The following is a 16,292-nucleotide window of genomic DNA, read 5'->3' on the forward strand; positions in this document are numbered from 1 at the left end:
ATTTTCACTAAGTATGATGGTGCCTCTTGTCCTCAGATGCATCTAAGGGCTTATGTGAGAAAGATTCAGCCGCATACTACTGATAAGAAACTGTGGATTCATTTCTTCCAAGAGAGTCTGTCTGGCACACAGTTAGAGTGGTATTATCAGCTTGAGAGCTCTAACATCCGCACATGGACTGATTTAGCAACAGCTTTCTACAAGCACTACCAGTATAATTCTGAGTTAGCGCCTACTCGGCTACAGCTACAAAATATGACTATGGGCTCTAAAGAAAGTTTCAAAGAATATGCTCAAAAGTGGAGAGATTTGGCTGGCAGAGTCAAACCCCCTATGACTGATCGAGAGTTAGTGGACATGTTCATGGGTACACTGACTGGCCCATTCTACAGCCATCTACTGGGAAGTTCCTCGTCAGGTTTCACTGAACTTATCTTGACAGGTGAACGGGTTGAAAGCGGCATTCGAAGTGGAAAGATACAGGCAGCTACTTCTGCAAGCACCAAAAAGTCCTATCAGGGAAAGAGTGAATCAAATGCTGTGTACAGTGAGAGGAAGCATAACAAGAAGAATCGTGACCATACTGTTGGGGCAGTTACAATTGCCGCACCGCCATCTCAGAACTTCCAACACAAACAAGACAGGTCGAGAAGACAGTTTACCAAGATCAATATGACTTTAACCCAAGCACTGCAGAGTATGTTAAAGGCCAATTTGATTACCCTCAGAGGCCCTCCTGCAAATCCCAACACTACTTCTCCTCGTTATAATCCCAACGCCAGGTGTGCCTATCACTCCGATAGCCCCGGGCATGATACGAATGATTGCTGGTTGTTGAAGAACAAGATTCAGGATATGATCGACGCTGGAGAAATTGAATTTGATCCTCCGGCGACCCCCAATGTCATCACAGCACCTATGCCTAATCATGACCAGAATGTTAATGTTGTGGACGACAATTCTCACGTTACTGACGTTGCTGATTTAGCATCTCCTCTCCTGATCGTTAAGAAGAATTTATTGCAAGCTGGTTTATTTCCAGGTTGTGCTGAAGATTGCGATCTCTGTGTACTTCGACCCAATGATTGTTTGAAGTTGAAGAACGACATTCAACGGCTGATGGATGATCGTACAATTCTATTTGAAAGGGTTCCTAAGGTGGACAACTCTATTGAAGAGGTATCTGTGATTGCTAGGTCCAAAGCTCCAGTGAAGATTACCGCTACTAGAGTGCCTGTGAAGATTACCGCTGAGCCCAAAGTGGCTCCCCTGATTATTACCGCACCTGGCCCCGTGCCATATTCCTCCAGCAAAGCTATTCCGTGGAACTATGGAGGCGACGTTTACATCCATGGCATAAAGCAGGTTGGTAGTTCTGCTAATCCTAATGATATTGTGGGGACTAGTAAAGTTACTCGAAGTGGAAGGATCTACTCCCCAGAAATCTCACCTCCCGCTCCCGAAATTCGAGGAAAAAGACCAGTCAATCCTCCTCAGTCAGAGACATCGGTCGAAGTTACTTCTGAAGATGTTGCCAAACAGGAAATGGAAGAGATGCTGAAAATCATCCGTAAGAGCGATTTTGATGTAGTGGAACAATTGGGGCATACTCCGTCTAAAATCTCAATGTTGTCCTTGTTATTATCCTCTGAATCCCATGCCAATGCATTGATGAAATTCTTGAAGACCGCTCATGTGCCTCAAGAAACATCCGTCGATCAATTCGAACATTATGTTGCTAATTTGACTGTTGACAATGGCCTAGGCTTTTCCGATGCTGACCTGACGCCAGCAGGAAAGAATCACAATAAAGCTCTGCATATCTCCATCGAGTGTGAGGGGATCACCCTGGCTCACGTGTTGATCGACAACGGCTCTTCCTTGAATGTGCTCCCGAAAGCTGTACTCGATAAATTTGACTACAAAGGCATTGAACTGAAACCTAGTGATGTTGTGGTGCGTGCTTACGATGGTGCGAAGAGTGTTGTCTATGGTGAAGTGGTTCTCCCTATCAAGATAGGACCTCAAGTCTTCAACACTACCTTTCACGTGATGGACATTCGTCCCGCCTACTCCTGCTTGTTGGGGCGCCCTTGGATCCATGGGGCAGGTGCGGTAGCTTCGTCGCTTCATCAAAAGCTGAAGTATCCAATAGCAGGCATGGTTGTCACTGTATGTGGAGAAGAAGAGTATATTGTCAGTAGTGTGCAAGCCTTCAAATACGTCGAGATGGATGGTGAATTCTTTGAGACTCCTTCTCAGTCATTTGAAGTGGTTCCTCCACCCAGTCCTGTCCTTAAGCCAACTCCCCTTGTGCCCAAGGTTGTTCGTGCTCCCCCTGTCATGATCTCTCTGAAAGATGCTCAAGCCGCGATTGAAAATGGTGATCGTGCTGGTTGGGGTCAACTGATCAATGTACCGTACAAGTCTGATAAAGCTGGCCTGGGGTTTAACTCTGGAAAGATAGTCAAAAATCAGATTAATGCTATGGAAGATGCTGATAGTGATTGCGACTTAGATAGCTGGATTTTCCCAACAATTGGTGACGGACTCAACAATTGGAAGACTGAAGACATTATCCCGATTTCCTTTAGTCAGGAGTAATTGTTATTGTTTATTCTAGAATTGCAAATTTTAATTTTCTTTTACAATCAAACTTCTTAAAGCATTGTGTCTATGCCCGAGGCACAATGGCTAATTTGTTAGGGGTTTGTCATTTTCATAAGCATATTCATATTCAATAGATCAATGGACTTTTTGCATTCAAATATTGCGCTCTTTATCTTTCCTGTCATTTTTCAAACAAGCTATGTTTCTTGCACACACTCACGTAACAATTTGCCGATCCATATCCACTCTGGATCCTGTTGGTAATGACTCTGCTACTGTTCATTATGACTTTGAAAATCCGATCTACCAAGCCGAGGATGGAAGCGAGGAAGATTGTGAAGTCCCTGGAGAACTTGCCCGACTACTGCGAGAAGAAAAGACTATACAGCCGCATGAGGAATCAATTGAAATTGTAAATCTGGGTACTGAAATAAACAAGAAAGAAGTCAGAGGTTTCTTGGGGCACTCGAATTACATTGCCCGATTCATTCCACACTTGACTGCTACCTGCAAACCCATCTTCAAATTACTGAGACAAAATCAAGAGATGGTATGGAATGATGAATGCCAAGAAGCTTATGACAAAATCAGGAAATATCGCCAAGAACCTCCAGTTCCGATGCCACCAGTTGAAGGAAGACCTTTAATTACGTATTTGACCGTGTTAGAAAATTCAATGAGGTGTGTTGGGGCAACATGACGAGTCTGGTCGAAAAGAGCATGCCATATACTGCCTTAGCAAAAGGTACCGACTGTGAAACAAGATACTCACAGCCCGAGAAAGCTTGCTGTGCTTTGGCCTGGGCTGCTCGCCGACTAAGACAGTATATGTTGAATCATACCACCTTATTGACTTCTAAGATGGATTCTATCAAATACCTATTTGAGAAACCTGCTGTCTCCTGAAAGAGTTATCACTGACAATGGTACTAATTTGAACAACAAGATGATTACTGAACTCTGCACGCAGTTCAAAATAAAACACCATAACTCTTCTCCGTACCGGCCAAAGATGAACGGCGCCGTGGGGACTGCTAACAATATCAAGAAGGTCATGCAAGAAATGACAGTAACATACAAAGACTGGCATGAGATGTTACCCTTTACTCTTTACGGTTATCGCACTTCAGTGCGCACTACGACAGGGGCAACTCCGTTCTCTTTAGTCTATGGAATGGAAGCCATCTTACTAGTGGAAGTTCAGATTCCCTCTCTAAGAATCATGAAAGAGGCGGGCTTAGATGAAGATGAATGGATTCAGACTCGACTCGATCAGATAAATCTGATTGATGAGAAGAGACTTGCGGCTGTTTGTCATGGGCAGATATATCAGAAATGCATGACCCAGGCATTTAACAAAAGAGTTAAGAGACAGGTGTACCAACTTGGCGACTTGGTGATCAAGCGTATCATTCTACCACAAGGTGATCCCAGAGGCAAATGGACTCCCACATACGAAGGGCCATTTGTGGTTAAGAAGGTATTCTCTGGTGAAGCCATGATACTCGCTACTATGGATGGTGAAGACTTCCCACATCCCGTGAACGCGGACATAGTTAAAAAATACTACGCATAAAAGAGACCCGCTAGATCGACGTATCTAGGCAAAAGTAAGGGCATCCCGGCGAACCAAAAGGGTTCGGGCAAAAATTAGGGATATATAAAAAAAAATGTACACCCGGCAAGTCGAAAACCTGAAAAGGCGGCTTGGGCAAAAAAGGGTATCCTGGTGGACTGAAAACCTGAAAAGGCGGTCCAGGCAAAAATTAGGGATTAAAGCGTATGACTATGTCCCGTTCTCAGTCAACTTTCATCCAAGTTCGAGGGACTGACCAAGCCAATCACTTCTATCCGACAGCAAGGGATGAGATGCTCGAAGACATAATGACAGTAGTAGGCTTAAAATCAATAGGACTTCTTCCACATAGCTTTCTCTTTGTTTTCGACAATTTCCTCTTACTAGGATTTCTGTCTCCTTGTACACAAATTGCCTGTTTATAGGCCTCCTTTCAAAATCAATACAACCCTCTTTCAAAAAAAAGATGCTTTTGTTTTTACTTTTCTGTTTTGGTTGCGTAAATGTCCATTGATTTAATTTGAATTAATATATGCATTTGAATATGACCAATGTTTACCAAAATACATGCATAGAATAGCAATAGCAATTACTACAAGACTTCAGGATCGAGGATAAGGTCTAACCATGCTTCCAATGAATCCGCTACCAATTCTCTTCCCCAGCAAGCCTATTTTTCCCAGAAGAAATTGGCAGTATTCCCCGGCACAGCCAGCTATTCCCCAACAGAGGTCGGCATCGCCAGACAGGCTGATCATCTCATCCATCTCCAGCCCGACTCTGCTGAATATTTCCACCATCAGACAGAAATCAAGCATCCCCAGCCGAGAAAGGGTCATCGACACAAATGTCTCAAATCAGTAGATGGGGATTTATTTTCCCCAGTAGAGTCCCCAAGCAGAACTTCTCATACGCATAACTCATTCATTACATCCTTTCACAGCATACGCATGCATACAACATTCACATTTATTTTAGCATAACACGAAACATCTCATGCATCATGACATAGCATGAAGCTAACTTTTCTTTGCAGGTTAATTATCCTCCTGATATAGTCAAAGTAGAAGGTTCATTCAGACAGACACCTTTATCAATCACATTCAAGATTCAGATACATATTTCAAATACAGTTCATGGGAACATTCATTCTGACAACACTTCGATATCCTCCTAACGATGGCATCTCTAAGCCCATCCCAGACATTTATTGCAAGTACAACATATACAGGTTATCAGATACAGCCTAACGTACGGTTCATTCTGATTCAGCCCAACATATGACTTCTTCAGCAACTCCAATGCGGTCTAACGTACGACCCATTTGGACCTTCAAATCCTCAGATGCTGCCTAGCGTACGGTACATTCAGGGGTGTAGTCTAGCGTACGACTACTTTCTTTTTCAGATGCAGCCTAACGGACGGCTCATTCTACAACTCGGATACGATCTAACGTACGATCCATTCTGAACTTCAACAACCCCAACGCGGTCTAACGTACGACCCGTTTGGATCTTACAGCCCTCAGATGCTACCTAACGTACGGTACATTTCTGAAGTGTAGTCTGGCGTACGACTACCGCTTTCATCATCAGATGCGGCCTAACAGACGACTCATTCTGCGACGGTCTAACGTACGACCCGTTCGGATGTCCATCCCCTCAGATGCTACCTAACATACGGTACATTTCTGAAGTGTAGTCTAACGTACGACTACCGCTTTCATCATCAGATGCGGCCTAACAGACGACTCATTCTGCGACGGTCTAACGTACGACCCGTTCGGATGTCCATCCCCACAGATGCTACCTAACATACGGTACATTTCTGAAGTGTAGTCTAACGTACGACTACCCCTTTCATCATCAGATTCAGCCTAACGTACGGCTCATTCTGCAACTCAGATACGATCTAGCGTATGGTCCATTCTGATCCTTTATCCCCAACAGCATATGACACACTCCGACTCCCCAGCGAAGTCGGCAGCCTAATGGATGACTCATTATACGGTCTAACGTACGACCCAGTGTGGCACCCATGTCTTCAAATTGGCCTAATATACGGCGCGATCTGAAGCTTCCGTCATCAAACCTCCCGGATGGCATCTTTAAGCCCATCTCCATCAAGACCAACTGTCGATTCTCAAGTGCAAATTTTTGGGGCATTCTAGTGTTCAATAATCTTCCACCTCCAGACCACGAATGGCATACACGCCATCCTAACTCTCTCGGTTCAAGAATATTGAACAGGGGCAGCTGTCATACCCCAAAAATTACCCATCATTTTTCCTAAAAAAAAAAAAAAAAAAAAAAACAAAAAAAAAACAAAAAAAAAAAAGAGAAATTTTTTTTTAATTAATTAATTAATTAATTAATTAATTAAAATAAATAAATAAATAAAATATAACAAATTATTTTGGACTTGGGTCTCCCTCAGTCCAAGCCCATTACCCACCAAATTAGTCTATAAATACTGAAGTTTCAGTAGGGAGAGTTACACTTGGAGTTTACACTGGGAGATTCACTGGAGAAAGAAGGAAGAGAAGCAAAACACTCTGAGGTTTCCTTGGAACAAAACCTTGAGGAAAAAGAAAGAGAGAGAACAGAGAAGGACGGATAGAAACTTTGGCATAGGAACCCTGCCTACCCGGAGAATTCAGAGTAAAGAAACCCTGAAGGCAGCCCATCTGCACCGAAGCCATCGCCGTCCAATTCCCGCTGCCTAACTTATTCCGATACTACAAGTGGTCAATCCCTTCAACCTTGAATTGGCAAACAGGTTTGCGTATCTCTATTGTTTATACTTTCAATTGGCCATATCTACATATATAATGTATCATGATTAAATGTTGATATATAATTTGCTTTCGTATGGGAATCTAAATACGCCTGAATACCCTGAATGTTTGACCATGTTATTCCTGTGATAAAATGCCATAAAATTCAAAGTTCCTAACATGGGGCTGTTTTCAAATTCAAAATCCGTGGCCTTCGCTAGGCGAGGCAGAGGCGAACGAGACAGTACCTGATTCTTCTAGTCTGTTTTTTTTATGTTTTTATCATAGCCATGCATTATTCATCCTATCCTATTTATTGTTGTGATATTTCTCCGGTGTAATCTTCGATTGCACCCTGATTTGGTGTTCTGACATGTTTCTTTTTTTGAGTTTCGTAAAGGTTCACATATCCCAGGAAAAGGTTATTGGCTAGGTATTCCACTTTATTTGTGGGATACCCTTGTGGAGTTTCACCCTAAATTAATTTTTAATGTATTAATTTCTAATGTATTAATTTTTTAATATATTATTTTTAATAATTTTAATGTGGAGTTTCATCCTAATTATATAATTAATTGTAAAACTTTGCCTTTGAATAAGTGATCTTGGACCTCTCTTTGTTGCCTTACGATTACGATATTACGGTCATGTCCCGCGAACGTGGGGATACCCTTAGCAAAGACCCTTCGGTTAAATCATCATAAAATAAATTATAGTCCCTCGGATGTTGCCTTCGAATATACAACTTTGTCCCTCGATGACCCTCCGATGTTGCCTACGGTTAAAAGATGATAGTCCCTTCGAATGCTAAGGTATCCTCGTAACTGTTGCCTTCAATGACCAATCGATGACCCTACGATGACCCTTTTACATCCAAAGGATAAAACTACTTATTTCTCAATAATAAGGACAGTTTTACCCTCATAAGGATAGGAAATACTCATAAAGACCTTGGGTCGGTATAACTCTTAATTGCTGGCTCACAACCTAAAACATTTTTTCACACCTCACACCTTTCAAAATACCTTCAGAAAATCACCACTTGGTATACATTCATACTAGAATCATTACCGAGTTATATTTTTCTAAACAATTTTCAAAACTAAACGAGATAATCACTTTGTATACATTCATACAAGAATCATTACAAAGTTAAATTCTCTTTTCAAAACAATTTTTCTAAACAATTCACAAACACTTTTTTTTTAGACAAAAATAATATAAGTGATCGAGCAATTAAGAGCCCATGGATAACCATGGATACAAAGGGTGCTAACACCTTCCCTTTGTATAATGTACCTCCCGAACCCAAAATCTAAATTAAGGTCTTTCCTGTTCTTTTCCACCTTTCCTTATTGGATAAAAGAAAAGTCGGTGGCGACTCTTGCTAACCGCGACATTGCGATTAAAACCACAAAAAGTCCAGTTCACCGTATGACATTTAGGATTCAATTAAAAAAAATAGATTAAAATAAGTGATTATTGAAATAAGTTGTAGCAACAATTTACTGATTCGGTCTTTGCCTATCATCGACTATCGTAATTCCAACCGCAGATTAACTATTCCTATTCGATTATAATATCAACTGACAAGCGCAATTGATAGTATAAGTTGTATGTTCCTATTATCCAAATTAAGCAAATGGGATTAAGTTTCATGAATTAAGCAAACATGAATTAAACGGACTCGATAACGAATTAAGCAAACGAAATCGTGACTATAGTTAGGATCACACAATCAATCGGATTAAATCAATATAACATATGTAAATCGGATTAAGCAAACAAAATACATATATTAATATTGAAAGGAATAAAAAACCTGAATAAGAATTACTAAAATCTCAAGGTATCGGAACCCGAATACAGCAAATTGTTTGGATCGATTAGTTCTTCATGAGAATTCTTCCAAAGCTTTCAAGTATTTCGTGAATCGTCATCCTCCTAATGTTATGCGGCTGCTAGGTATATGAAAAACAAGGAATTTGGTTTACAACCCAACTGGATCGAAAACATAACCCAAGCCCAAAACTAATGACCCAAAACTTAAATAAAACTAATGCTGCAACTTCAACGAATTTTCTGGCCCTGTTACAGGCCGAATCAGCTTCTGACTTCTTCATAAAAGTTGCAGATCTCTTTTTTAGCTTTCCATCGACTGGTAGCACGTCTCAATCTGATATTCCTAGCTCAAGATATGATTTTTCTCGCGAAAGCTGCTAATGCTGAAAATAAAGTGTGAAAAACAAATAAGTGTAAAAATAAGATAAATTATAAAAACACGTTAAAAGGGAAAAATAACCAAATTAAAACATGGAAATGCATAAGTATAAATATAGAAGAATGTGCATCAAAATGCACTGATCACTATTGTACATGTAATAAAACCAAAATCACATCAAAATACATTCAGACTAAATCCAGATATACATCTCTGTAAACCAGTTTAGACAAAATTCGGAGTTGCATCTTTGGACAAACTCGTGAGTTGTACAAATGGCGGAAACTCCATTAATGCCTTAAACTCTAACCAAATAGGAATGCATGTATATACAAACTACATATTTTGAATGTAAATACTATCTAATGCTTCTTAAACAACCTATTTTAACTAATAGATTCATCATATTTCAAAAAAGAAATAAAATGAGAAACTCACTGAATGAGAATTATGGATGAAAAGTTTCAATGGAGTGAATGAAATGACTTGGGATTGAATGTAGTGAGACACTAGTAGTGTTGAACCTTTAAAAGTGGACATATCAAAACTTGCTCACGAGCTCAAATGGGGTTTAAGTGAGTTTGTAGAAAATGAAGAAGGAAGGGGGAAAGGTCTAACGAGGGTATATAAATTAAACGCGACCAGAGATGAATCTCCGTAAAACTCACTGTGTTTTGAATTAAGTTTTTTTACGGAGATCCATCTCCAGACTCACCCTGATGTTAATATGGAGATGTATCTTTGGATTAACTTTTGGCAAAATATGGATGGCACGTCAATTTGCATCGAAGAGTGTGTGAAAAGAGTATGTTCAAAGATGCATTTCTGAATTCTAGAGACAGTTGTGACTTTTCATAGTGGTGGAGAAACGCACTATGAGGTGTAAAGAGTACTTTCCAATAATTATAAGAGAATCAATTGATGAAAGAGTTCTTAAATATTGAATAGAGAGTTTATATAGACCGTTCATATGCAATGGAATGACATAAGATTTTAGAAAGTGCTTCTTCCACCTTAAATGGTGGAAAATTATCCTATAGTTCAAAAATACTCCTTTAAATTTGAAAATATGTTTTTCGAACTGTTAAAAAAAATTCCAAAAATATTCTTTTGGATTAATCCAAAATATACTTCCTAAAAACAATTGCTCTATATTAAAAAATATTTGCTCTATATTGTTTGTTAGTCCTATTTAGTGAGTTTGATTACGCATTTTTCGCTATAAATCTTCGTTTGGACACTTTTTTATTTTTTAAAGGTTGAATTTTCATTATTTCATATTAAAAAGTTATAGAGATTCATCTTCAGACTCACCATGATGTTAATACGGAAATGTATCTTTGAATTAAATGTGAAAAGAGTATGTTTGAAGATTCATTTTCGATTTCTAAAGACTTATATGACTTTTCATAATGGTGGAGAAACGCACTATAAGATGTAAAGAGTACTTTTCAATAATTATAAGAAAATCAATTGATGAAACATTTCTTAAATATTGAATAGAGAGTTTAAATAATAAATAACGTTAATTGTATTTCTAATTTTTGTTTCTTACCAACATTATATTAGAATGGTAGTGGATACATTCAACCTCAACCAAATGATATTTATTATCTAAGAGAAAATAGAAACAAACTAATAAATATATTAATTTTGCAACATAAAATAAATAAAGAATTCAACAATCAACTTTAAAAAATCCTAACATCCTGTCTGTCCGCTTTTTAGTGACCATCAATAAAAATATAAACCGTATTTTATATTAAATATAATTTTAAAATATAATTTTAAAAAATTACAGCACGAAAAAGTTAATAATAAAAAAGTTAATAATAAAAAGTGAAAATTAATAATAAAAAATTATATAAAAATTAATAATAGTGATTTCAAGAAAATTACAAAAAAAAAATGATAGAAAAAAAAAGACTACAACAAAACTAGTAAATATGTTCAATTGTAATAGTCAGACGATACAGACAAAGAAAGCATAAAAATCAAACTCATTGTAAGAGTGATCTGTCATAATGGATCTATTGCAGTTACGTTTGAATTCGTTTGAATTATTTGATGTATTCAGAAAGCATCCTGAAATATATTTCAGATTTTATAGATAATTTTGTTTTTTCATTAGGATTTTTCTGATTTAGGGTATATGAGATTAACTTAAACTCATGTTTTTTTTATATTAGTTTTAACATATTTGCAGTACTCGTAAAAAATAATTAAATCAAAGAGATTTAAAGACAAGTCTTATTAGTGTATGACTTACCTTAAGTGAATACGTCATATCTATGAAATACAAATGAGACTCTTGTTGAATAGTTGAAATACAGAGAACCCCAAGTATTCTATATATTTTTTTTAAAGGCCAACAAACTCATTCAATAAAGACAGGCATAAGAGATGCCACAAAGATACAAAATATCCAGAACAGTCAGCAGACAAAAAAATAAACAAGTTTGCTAATAGAACACCAGCAAAGAAGGAGAGAGTAACACCAACAAAAATATTATTAGATGTATGGTAAGATTCTATGGCCATCATCATCATGCATGCAATTGAGGCAATATTGATACAAACAACAGTGCAAAATAAAAGCCATAAACAAACTCTCGCAGAATCAGTATAGCATACTGATGTTAGTTCTTTCTGTTTTCAAAATACTCACTCCAACACAAGAAAACACTCATTAAACCAGCAATCACTCTTCGAATTATTCATTTACAATACAAAAACGACAAAAGGAAATGAAAATCTGTGTAAAAGATAATACAAATGGTAGTGGAAAACCTTTACAATTCAATGCAGCAAAATGACCAAAGAAACTATCCCCAGAAAAAGGAAGGGTGAAAAAGCTCTCCATATAATTTGAAATCCTATTTTCTTGTACACTGGAATGGATGATATCAAGCTATTGTTACTGTACAGTTGCACCAGTTACTATTACCTGGTTCACCATTGTTCAATGTGCTTGCGTCCTCGTCGCTGATTATTGGTGTAGGTATCTGGAAAATCTAAACAGCAAAAATGTAAAAATAATGGTACATACCACACTGAAATCTGATGGATGAATTGCAAACCACTTGCATTCAGAGAAATCTATCTCATTTTCAAGTCTCCGTCACAATAGAAGTTTAAAAACAAACACTAAATCAACACTATAAAACTGACTGATAAGGTGAGGAGTATCACACGGACACCCCAAACACACGACACCGACACCGGTAATAATTTGAAAAATGAATAAATTAAAAGTAATTACAAGTGTTGTGTCTGATTCTAAGTCTCAAATTGGAAAGACATGAACTTGAAAAGAGTTTATATCTAAGTAGCATAGCACCGACACCTACACTTGTAATTACCCCGGTGAGTGGCCCAAGGTCCAATTGATACGCTCTAATATCATGTTAGAATTTGGCATAATTCAACTTTACAAAACTAGCTTGTAAGATGAGAGGTGTCATTCTAAATAAACTCTTTTCAAGCTCTATGTCTTCTCAATACGGGACTTAAAATCATCCTAATAACAGGTGCACAATACCCAGTAAATAATCCTATCATGATGCAGAGTTTTTGCTCCATCGTGTTAAATAGTTAGCTAATACAAATTTCTTTATGCTAAACACAAATTTATTTACATTAGTTCACCAAAGAAACATAACAGGAAAAGAAAATTGGACCAATGTAATTTTAAGAAAGACGAATGAGTGATGCTTTAATTTACAGCCTAATGGTTTGGCAGAAACTACTGACCTTATATACATCGTCAAGCGACAGGATGATCTCTTTCCCTTATCCCGATAATTCGTAATTGCTGCAGGCGATTAGCTATTTCCTGCAATAACTTAAGTCCTTCGCCTCCTTCGCTCAATAAGTTGATAGTATGCTCAAGGAAACTATGGTCTGCTTCAAGCGCTTGTATCCTTTCAATAAAATCGGAAACCACACTTCTAGTAGAAGCTAAATCGCTATTTCCACAGAGAACAGGGGAACTACCTCCGGAGTATTCAATTTCACCATTTTGTTTGCAAACTGGAGGCTTCTTGGATGACGGATCATCAATTGTGGCATCTGAATTTAATTCAAACGACGAAAGAGAATCCTCCTTTAGAAGATTATTGTCCAACTTTTCAGAGTTTTCTGGATATTCGTTTCCAATATTTTCAGAATTTGGCAAATTATCCTGAGAATGATGAGTATCCAGGAAAAAATATACTTGCTTCTCCAACTTCTTCAAACGTTGGGAAATATATAGCTTTTCATCTTGAAACTCCATTAGTGAACTGTTTACAGATTGAATATTCTTTTCCTCCATGAGTAGAATGTCAGTTTTGTTAGGATTTTCAGCAACTGATTTTTCAGGGACACATTCATTATTTTCAGTGAAAGTACATTGTGAATGATCCAATCCAATATCTTTCACCTTCATTTCAGAGTTTTTCTCCACTGTGTTCTCCAACATGTCATTAGGGAAACTCTTCCTATAAAACTCAACCTTCGCTTCCAATTCTTCTATCTCCTTCTCCTTCTCAGCAAGAAGGTCATTTGCATTTTGCAAAGCTTCCATTTCATATTCTGATTGCTCGTCCATCATCCTTAAGTGCTGCAAGGCTTCCATATGTAATGTCGCCTTTTCTTCCTGCAGTCTAGTAATCATGGCTAAAGCTTGACTTGCAGCAATTGCAGAAGCATTTCTCTCTTCCTCCAGCTCTTTGTACAAAGCATTCATAAGTTTCCTGTCATGATCAACTTGTCTTTTAAGCTTGTCAACTGGACTTTCACCTTCAATTTCACCGACAATGCTTCCATCCAGAGACAAACCAGACTCATTTCGCTCAAGAGAAATCATTTTTTGAAGTATCTGCATTCCAGTAGAGTTGGAAACATCAGAACTCTTTGCTTCTTCGCTATTTATAGACAACCTAGGACTGATATCATTAAAAGACATATCAGTCCCTCGAGTGGCAGAGAATTGTGACAATAATATCTTCAAATCTTCATTAACTCTTACTGAATCTTTCCCGAGCCAATGTTCTGCAAGCATGCCAGACAACTGTCTTCCTCTATTACCGACAGCTAGCTTATAAGCATCCCCAAGATCAAGCAAATTTGGATTTTGTTGACCAATATCACTAGAAACAAGGGTTGGTTCTGAACCTTCTTCGGATGCTTTTAGCTTATTACCTGAATTAATATTTTCTTCACTGTCCATGGTGGGTCCTCGATCAGACGTTAACCCCTCTTCATCAGTTCTAAAACCATCTTTACAAGAAACAATAGCATTATGATTATACTTCAACTAAAAAATGCAGAAAAGGTTTGTTAAATCCGTATAAACTAATGCACTTACGAACTCAAAATAGTAAAATATAGACTTTTCAGCTACATAAAAGGCCCTGGACATTTTCGCACTACATCTATAAGAGACATGATTCGCGTATTAAAAACTAGATTATTTAATTTCATCAACTTTCTGCAATGAATTATAACACACACATCTATCCTTCAAATCCAAGCGTTATAGAAATGCAACCACTAAAAAATAACTTACAGTTTTCCTTTGATACTTCAACAGGCCCTCCGATTTTACTTGATAATATAGGAACATCATTGAAGGGAGTAGCCTCACTTGGAGAGGGACACACAGCACTTCTTTCAATCTTCTCCCATTTAAGTTCTGTCAAACCATTCCCACTTTCCACTGCTGCTGCTACAGTTTTGATATCACCAATATCTATATTTTCTACTTGCATTCCTGGTTCCGACAACAACGGCTCAAACACAGACGCTGAAGTCCCGAGCTTCCCAGAAATCAGATCCTCATTCGAATCATCAACACTGGGAAGCTCCACATATTCATACGGAACCCTTATATCTTCCTCGGTATCATCTGTTAACGGAACCCTTACATCATCCTCGGCATCATCTCTTCTAAGAACCGGTTCACTTACACCATCATCATCTGATAAAGGAATTTCATATTCAGACTCGGTATCAGAACTAATCTTAAGTTCAGTATAACCTACACGCGACAAACGATCCGCGTGATCATTTCTCACACGCGCATCTCTGACTGATACAAACGGCTTGGCACTTATTTTCTCATATAAACTATTCTCAACATCATCCAACACATCAAAATCAACAGCCCTAGACCGAGCCGTCGATTTGGTGAATACAAAATTCTTATCATAACAATTTAAAACAAATTGCTCACTACAACAAGAACACTGTCCGGCAATCCTCCGTTCACTCGTATCGAGTAACGGATCCCGATCAAACATGGATCCGGATTCTTCTTCCACCGATTTACCAACCAATAATTTCGAACTCTCGGCATTCAATTTATCTACAGTCGCAGTAGATAATATGCAAGTTTCACAAACACCTTGAATATTAACAAGGTTATCATGCTCACAACAATAAACTAAAGAAGAAATCTCAGACTTATGATAACTACAAATCAAATCCAAATAGTAACCTCTTTTCTCTTTACCTATCACATGATCGATTCTTGAACAGAATAAACACGGAGTTTTCAATTTACAGTAAGAAGCAAATTTAGTAATAACGTAAGAGAAAACAGCGGTAATAAAGAGAAAAAGGATCAATAACCATTCAAGTAAAGCTGAAGCTAAAGAAGTTGAAATTCTTGTGGAAAATTTATGCCACCGAGAAGAAGAAGAAGATGAATCTCTCTTGCTACTACTAGTAGCCATTTTTTTGGTAGTAAAATTGAAACTGAATCAGATCAAACTCTGAAGGTTTTCTTGAGAAAAAGATTTGAAACTGATCGAATAGATGGATTGTACAATATTGAATTTGGATTCATAAAACGGAGTAGTGATATTATTACAGGAACTGAAAAATAAATAAATAGAAAATAGAAACGATTTGAGAGAGAATGAAATTAGAAATTAGAATTTAGAATGAGAGATATTGACTATAATATGGTGAAAGACCAGATCAAGACAAAGTAAACCAACTGAAAAGGGTTTAAGCTTAGCATTAATATTAACATATTAACTTTATTTATTTTGTGGAAAAAGGAAATTAAAAGTAAGGAAACCGACAAAGATAAAAAGGATGTGATTATAAAGATTAAATAA

The 16,292-nt window shown here is 37.6% G+C and overlaps 1 protein-coding gene across 2 annotated transcripts; it reads right to left on the reverse strand.

Moving 5' to 3' along the window:
* Positions 1 to 11,793: 11,793 nt before the first annotated feature.
* On the reverse strand, positions 11,794 to 16,156 carry LOC127132221 (myosin-binding protein 1). 2 transcript variants are annotated; one of them, XM_051061125.1, is made up of 3 exons: positions 14,735 to 16,156; positions 12,937 to 14,445; positions 11,794 to 12,188 (listed from the first exon to the last, which is right to left on the reverse strand). In XM_051061125.1, the coding sequence occupies exons 1-2, from the start codon at positions 15,900 to 15,902 to the stop codon at positions 12,950 to 12,952; spliced, it is 2,664 nt and encodes an 887-aa protein (XP_050917082.1). In that variant the 5' UTR covers positions 15,903 to 16,156; the 3' UTR covers positions 11,794 to 12,188; positions 12,937 to 12,949. The 2 variants fall into 2 exon arrangements, with proteins under 2 accessions (XP_050917082.1, XP_050917081.1); XM_051061124.1 differs by having other exon boundaries at positions 11,794 to 12,197.
* Positions 16,157 to 16,292: the final 136 nt, after the last annotated feature.

This window comes from Lathyrus oleraceus, chromosome 3 (assembly GCF_024323335.1).
Source record: "Lathyrus oleraceus cultivar Zhongwan6 chromosome 3, CAAS_Psat_ZW6_1.0, whole genome shotgun sequence".
Lineage (NCBI taxonomy): Eukaryota > Viridiplantae > Streptophyta > Magnoliopsida > Fabales > Fabaceae > Lathyrus > Lathyrus oleraceus.